Consider the following 7,655-nt stretch of genomic DNA (forward strand, 5'->3'; position numbering starts at 1 on the left):
CCCCGCCCCCAGCCATTCCCACCCAGAGAAACCCTCACTGCCCCAGTGTCTGTGTCCATTGGTTAAGAACATCAGGCTCTTTAGCTTTCAGTTCTCACATCTCCAAATAGCTCAGGGACCCCTGTGGACAGATGAGAAAACTGTGGCTCAGACAGGGCCATGGTCCAGGCAGGGGGCCGAGCCAGGTCTCTCCACCACTGGGAGCTGTGACCTGCCGTTGTCAACAGCCAAGCCTTCGTGCCTGTCTCTGCACCCGTATGGGAAGACACTCAGTCCTTTGTGTTGTCAGGCTGTAGTTTTCAGACTGATTTCTGTGCGTTTGCTCTGACGGGTGGTGTGCTGTCTGGAACCGGCAGCTGTTCTGGCTCTAGAAATAGCACAGAGCTCACCGAAGGGGGCTGTGGGCCTTGGCGGGGAGGGAGGGGGCTGCTTACTGAGAAAACCCCAGTGACCTGGCCGTGGCTTATCAGAGTCAGAACTTGGGTTCTGGGCTCTTGGAAGCCTGGGGTTCCCTTTCTAGTGCCACCAAGTACTAACCCAATGCCTGTGGGCAAGTTACTTTACCCCTTGCAGTCTGAGTCTTGGGTATAACATGGGGAAATAATGCCTGCCTCGTAGGGCAGTTAGGAGGGTTAAACAAGACAAAATTAGAGTCTAGCATCAGGCTGCCACATACAGATGTGCAGGGTGGGCTCTGTGCAAAAACACCAGCCAAGGGGGCAGGTGCAGCTGAAACCCCCCTCGCCCTCACGTGACAAGCCGTGTGCCTGGCATGAGGCTTAATTCACCTGGAGAGAAAGGTGCTTTTTCCTAATTTGTAGAGGTGCCATGCCCATGTGGGTTTCCCCCCCCAGTGTGGAACAAACAAACAACTCTGTCTTCCTGGAGACTCTGCCCCAGGCTGACAGGGCCTGGGGGGTAGACTCCTGAGCTGGGGCCACTGCCCTGCTCCAGGGGCTGGAGGAGGCCTCACAGGGGTGCTCTTGCTCAGCACAGCCACCTTCTCTGGGCTTTTGTTCCCTGAAGGTCAGCATCTGGGGAGGAAGGAAGTGTTAGATAGGAAGTTGAATTCAGGGGCCTTATCCTGTAGCAGCCAGTAGTTGCTGGGCTCAAAGTACTGTGGCCCCCAAGGAAGACCCCATGGTCCTGAGGAAGCTCTGGAGGGGGATCAGGCCAACAGGGGAGCCTGTGGGACGGTCTCATGGGGAAAGGCAGGCAGACTATCTGCACACCAGCCCCTGGGCCTGCTGACATGAGGCCTCCTCAGCCTGTAAAGCTGGAGCCCAAGTCTGGGTGGGAGGAGGGGAAATCATGTCGGGACCACCAAGCTCCCTCTGCCCTTGGCCTTCTGCATTTGTCCCCTCACTTAGTGGAGGCCCCCAGTGGCTGGCCAGGCAGACAGGCCTGTCCAGCCTTGCCCGCCACAGTCCCGAGGGCACAGAGACAAGGAGCAGGACGGATGCAGCCTGGCACCAGCGTCGGACTTGGCTGCCGGAAGCCAAGTGGCATCTGAGACGAGCTGGGCTCCTGATCTGGCGGGCGGGAACTATTTATACCAGTGAGGTGCCCGAATGGGATGCCAGGGCCCCCTCCCCTTCGAGCTGCACAGAGATCGTCTTTCCTGAATTGAAAGAAGAGACAGTGACAAACTCACCTTGAGAGGCTAATGGCGTTAAGAAGGTTGGAGAAACTGCTTCTCCCAGTCTTCTAGCAGGTTAAGGGGAAGCTAGAACAATTTCAAGGGAGATCTAGGACTTAAAATAAAAGGGCATTTACTAGTGATTCCCAATAATAAAAGAGTCATAACTCCATTACAGAAAAGTCTTTTTTTAATTTTTAAAAAATATATATTTTTAATTAATTTCAGAAAGGAAGGGAGAGGGAGAAAGAGATAGAAGCATCAATGATGAGAGAGAATCATTGATCGGCTGCCTCCTGCATGCCCCCTACAGGGGACCAAGCCCGCAACCCACGTGCCCATGACCGGAATCAAACCTGGGACCTGCAGGCCAATGCTCTATCCACTGAACTAAACCAGCCAGGGCCAGAAAAGTATTTTTTAAAACCACTCGAAGAAACCCACTATTAATATTTTATTACAGCTCCCCACTTCCCCATGCATTCACATATGTGTATGTAATTCTTCTTATAAAACCACAGTTTTATAACTTGCATTTCCCACTCAGTGTTATCATGTGAGCCTCTTCCTATGTCATTACACCAAAAAATGGAAGCCTCACTTTTGATGTCTGCATGATGGGCTATATCCAGACCAAACAGGGGTTTCCACGGCCCCTCCAGAACGCAGTCCTTGGGCGTCTGTCAGAAGCACACTAGAGGTGATTAGTGTGGCCGTGCTTCTGGCAATTTTATTTCCTCAGGTCAGTCGTCTTTAGAGACGGATGGAGCAGTAGAGCTCCCCTCCCCCAAAGGAAAGCCCAGGTAGGATGGAGAAGGAAGCAAGGCCTATTAGTTCCATTTTTCAGATGGGAACCCTGGAGGCTCTAGACCCAGCCATTGGAGCAGTTTTGATTTTGACTTAGGTACCACCCGGAGTGTCTTCAGGCACCTGGGATAGTAGCCCTGAGTGTGAGAGAAGTTGGTGGGGTGGGGTATGAGCTCAGTATTGGTGGGTGTGCATGTGAAAGGTGTGTTCACAGGTTAAGGGGAAGCTTGAGTCAGTCCTTTATTATCTCAGGGAACCTCTAGGCAAGCCCTGGGAGGGGCAGTCTCCCCAGAGTCAGCATGTCCCGACGTCAAAGCATCAGAAACACAGTTCTGTGACTGGAATCTGCGGCAGAGATGGGTGATCAAGGACATCCCCACGTCCACGCAGAGCTCAGTGTGGGCTTTATTCACAGGGTGCAGGAGAGAGGGTTACTAATAGCAGCAGACGGTGGAGAAACTTCCTGAGTTATTCATCTCTGACTCAGCTCTGCCATCAACCAGCTGAGGGACTGTAAGCAAGTGTCTGACTCTCTCCCTGGGCATCCACTCTCAGTTCTTGCCCTTTAGTAGCAGGAAAAGGGGGGAAAGGGAGTGAATATTTATTGGGTACTTCCTGTGTTCCTGGCATTTGCTACCATTTTCCCTGAAATTATCATCAATATCTTGTCTAAACCCTGTTACATATGTGCTACACTTAAAAAAATATTTTTTTCATTGATTTCAGAGAGGAAGGGAGAAGGAGAGAGAGAGAGAGAAACACCAATGATGAGAGAGACTCATCGATCAGCTGCCTCCTGCACGCCCTATACTGGGGACTGAGCCCGCAACTCAGGCATGTGCCCTGACTGGGAATTGAACCGTGACCTCCGGGTTCATAGGTTGACCATTTGGGATCATTGTCTAGTTTCTTATGAATGATGTTGGGGATTCAGGAGAAAAGGAGGCCCAATGGAGGCTGATGGAGGTAAGGCAAGGATGGTCTCATGGAGGCAATGGAGGGGCTAGCTGATCGAAGGGAGGGGGCTGATTGGTTTTAACTTCCTCCTGTGTGTGGACCATTAATTCATAGTATCGATCTGCCTTGATTAGTGAGTGGGAAATTCTGGGGAAGCTTGGTATCGAATTTTAGTGCTGGATGGGCCTTTAGATATCACCTAGTTCAAACAGATTGTTTTAAGGAGGAGAAAGCAGAGTCCCAGAGAGGGGAAGTGATTTACCCAAAGTCACACAGCTGGTTTAGAGGCATATCCAAGATGTGTCCACAGCTTTCCCATCTCTCTCCTCCTAACGACCTCCTGCATCCTTTGAATCGGGAGCTTTTCTGGTAGCAGCCTGAGATCATGGCTTTGGATGACCCAGTGGATTCCAAAGGGCTTGGTGCCACTGGCTCTGGTTGCGAATGATGATCTTTGTAATCAGATACCAGACCCCACTTTGTGTTGTGTGACTGGAAAACGACATGAATTAAAGCCAAGGTCATGGACATTTTTCGTGGCCCCAGGCTGACCTCTTCCTTGTTCTTAGTTGCAGATAACAGAATCCTTTTTAACTAATTCAAACAGAAAAGGATTTATCAAGGGTCCAACTAGTTCCGAAGACAGACACGAGGCAGAGCTTCCAGAGTTGCCTCCCCTAATTACACTGTGAAATGAGGCCACTGTGAAAGCTGCTGCCTCCGATAGAATCATGAAAGTGCTGCCACCACTACAGTTTCCAAGAGCCATGCCATCTCGGCCACATTCTGCACCAGCTTGTCATTCTTCTCCAATAACAGTCTTGTGCAAGTGCTTCTGAATGATTGAACTTCAACTTTATCCAGGACCTAGCTGCAAGGGAGTCTGGGAAATATAGTTCTTAGCTTTCCTGCCTCTGTAGTACAGAAGGTACAGAGATAGCAAAGACAGTTCGCATGCTTACAGTTTGGAAGGGAAATGGATATATAAACAGACTATTTTAATACAGTATTATTTGCTCTAATTAAAAGACAGTGTACAGAAGATGATGGAGGTAATGGTCAGGAAGCCTTCCCAGAAGTGGATGCATTTAAAGTGGGTACTGAAGTATTAATATGAGTTTGCTGGGTGAGAACAACAGAGGAGGGAGTTCAGAAACATGAGGGAAACAGAGAGAAAAAAGTGAGTGTGATATGTTGGGGATCCCAAATGCCTAATTCTTATGAACTCTACTTCAATTCTTTTATGATACAAGAACAAGGAGCCAACTTATTTTATAAGTAGGAGCTAATTTGTTGTATAAAATGTTTTCATATTTTGAAGTATAATTTTAAATTACTTAAATATATAATTACAGTACTGTCAAATTAACTATTGCTGTATTAAAATTATTAAGAACATATTTATGAATATATTTTTAAATTAACTAAGAAATGATATTTATGTTATTTTAAAAATATTTTGTTCTAACATTTTAAAATACTTAAATATATAGTTATGCTTTAAAATTAACTGTCAAATTTGATTAAAATAAAAAATAACACATATTTATAAACAGAATATGTTTTAAAGTATTAAATATGAAATTAAAAGTTGTTTAGCATACAAATATTTTTAAAAGACACCAACTTACTGGGTAAACTGATGTAGTATCTCTAAAGCAGCCGTACATAAGTTTGCACATGTAAGTTGGACACGTGAGAACACAAGCAATAATTGCCGACGGGTTTCTGGGAAATGCCTGAGGAATGTCTGTATTTTAAATCCTTGCTCATGGATTGCAGGGCCCGGGAGCAGTCCTGGGGCACCTCTCCCACTTCTGATTCTCCAGGGCTCCCTACTGCGAGGTCAATGGTCCCACATTTAGAGTGGCTTGACCCTGCAGGCTTCTCTTCTGAGGAGCTGAGGCTGCCATGCGCCCAGCCTCCGGGCTTAATCTGCCCGGTCTCTTCTGCACCACCTCCAGACGGAGGCCATGAGGAGGGGGTCACCTGGCCTCTGCCCGGGAGGCCCCACCCTGCCTCCTTGGTCAAGCCCAGCAGTGAACCACTATGTTTTATCTTCAAGGGAACCTTCCCCATAACTCATCCCTCCCCACCCCCAGTCAGGTGATGGATGCCCTTCCTTCCAGGGTGTGAGAAGGGGAGGCCTTAAAGGGATCCTCAGCAGTGCCCATGGGACACCAGGTGTCCTTGTAGGTGAGTGGACAGGAGCAGCCTTGAGGCTCATGGTGCAGCTCTGCCACCTGCTATCTACACGACTCTGGGCAAGTGAGTTAAATCCTGGAGCCTGTTCTGATGCTTATGGCATCCCTTTCCTTGGGGGCTAGTTATAAAGATCAGAGTGGATGCCTCCTTGTCAAGTGCTGGGCCCAGCACTGGGCCTGTGGTAAGGGCTCAGCAAGCACTGGCTGAAATTGGAGTTGTGATTCTGCATGAAGCTGCTGAAGGGACCCTGAGGTGGCTCTGACATGCCTGGAGCCAGCTGGTGTTGGAGGGGCTTGGGCCCCTCTGCAGTGGGATCTAGACCAAGCCTGGCCGTGCCCCACACTGACAGTGGGACCTGGGGCTCCAGCTGTTTAGCCTCAGTTTTCCCAGCTGCCAAATGGGGAGAAAGAAATGTCAGTCTCACCTAGTCACTGTGCGAGCATGAGAATCAAGTGAGCTAACAGAGATGGAAATGCTTGTACGGGGGAAAAGCGGTGGGTCTCAGCTATGCTTGTGGCTGTCATTGTGTAACACGTTCCCAAGAGGAGGATGAGGGGGCAGGAAAGGGCAGGGCTGGCTGAAGGCAGCCACCTTGCCGCCCAGCCCAGTGCTGCCTCCTTCAGTGGCTGATCACAGGAAGAGCCAGAGCAACTCCCCTTTCCAGCCACCAACTTGGAACCACTTACTTCTGAATGTCATGATTTGCTGAAGTGGGGTCGTGCTCCCGTAAATGCTTACACTCAGTGATCGAGCCAGAGGCCCAGCAGTCCCGGGGCCTTCCACCAGCTCATCTGCTGGGTGGGACTGGTTTGCTCTATTTATTTGACAAGGACAGACACCCCCCCCCCCCAACAAGGGTCCCTGAAAGTCAGGCCGCTTCTCTGCATAATAACCTCTGTCCCTGTTGGTTCCCAGGTACTTTGAATTTTACGAGGGCCCTTTAGAATATAACTCCACAAGATGCCTGGAGCTGAGGAACGAGATCTTGGAGGTGAAGGTGCTGTCCATGTGAGTGTGGCCGGGCTGGGCGGGTGCATGTGCACGTGGGAGTGGGGCAGGGCCAGGGGGCAGGTGGGGATTTGAGCGGAAGGAAATACGGTAGGAACCTCGGGGGATCAGACAGAACAAGCATTAGGTCTACTTCCCAAGGCCCTGGCATCGGGAGAGCCTGGCGGGCCGCACGCAGGGATGATGGTGTTTTGTGGAAAAAGCCCAAGTTTGCTAGGTCACCTCTGTGGACTTGGCCTTTCAGTCCCGGCTCAGTTACTGGTCTCCGAGATTATCATCACCGGCTCCTCAGGTATAGAAATCGAACAGGGCCCGGGAGTGTCTTACCTGAAATGTAGTCCTGTGTGCGAGGGTTAAGCATCACCTTCGTGCTATGGTCTTTTAAACATTTTATATTCATTAAAATTTTACAAAAAGGTAAACAGTGAAAAGTCCCCTGCCTACAGTCCCTTCCTCACAACCCCCCAGTTCTCCTCAGAGCTAAGCGGCCACCCCGTGTCCCCTGCATCCTCCCAGAAAGTCTATGCAAAACCCAGCATCTACGTATAGGTATTTTTCACTCTTTCTTTTTTTTATAAATGGCAAGAGACCTGTGCTCTCTCCTCCCCCTCAGCAATAGATCACCTGGCTCTGTTACAGCCTGTGTGAGAAAAAGCGTGTTACATGCTGAACATTTTAGCGCGTGTGCCTGTCCCTGCTTTCCCTCCCATGACTGCCATGAATTTGGTAAACCATTCAGAGGACTGGGTGCTGTGTTCATCAGGACAGGATGTATGTTGGTTTTAAAACAGTAATGTCTGGATATGGAAGAAATGCAGTTTATTGAGGCAGGCAGTGCTGGGCGCTCAAGTGGGCTCATGGGCCCCGGACACGATCCCTGCACTGCTGTCCACGGCCCACAGGCAGGAGCCATTGCTCCTTGAGCCCTTTGACATGGTCTCTGGGGAGCGTGGGTCATAGAAAGAACATGAGCCTTGGGTTCAGGCAGACCTGGGCTCCAAAACCGATGCTGGGCTTTACCAGCTCTATATCTTTAAAA

At 49.7% G+C, this 7,655-nt stretch overlaps 1 protein-coding gene across 1 annotated transcript in view; it reads left to right on the forward strand.

Moving 5' to 3' along the window:
• The window catches only part of ST8SIA5 (ST8 alpha-N-acetyl-neuraminide alpha-2,8-sialyltransferase 5), a gene marked incomplete at its 5' end in the record, with an annotated part of 42,193 nt that overhangs the window by 15,211 nt on the left and 19,327 nt on the right, over positions 1-7,655 (forward strand). The window contains one exon of the mRNA XM_005865740.2: positions 6,524-6,616. Coding sequence (XP_005865802.2) covers positions 6,524-6,616 — 93 coding nt within the window. The remainder of the gene's footprint in view (positions 1-6,523; positions 6,617-7,655) is intronic.

Source organism: Myotis brandtii, unplaced genomic scaffold (genome assembly GCF_000412655.1).
Source record: "Myotis brandtii unplaced genomic scaffold, ASM41265v1 scaffold212, whole genome shotgun sequence".
Lineage (NCBI taxonomy): Eukaryota > Metazoa > Chordata > Mammalia > Chiroptera > Vespertilionidae > Myotis > Myotis brandtii.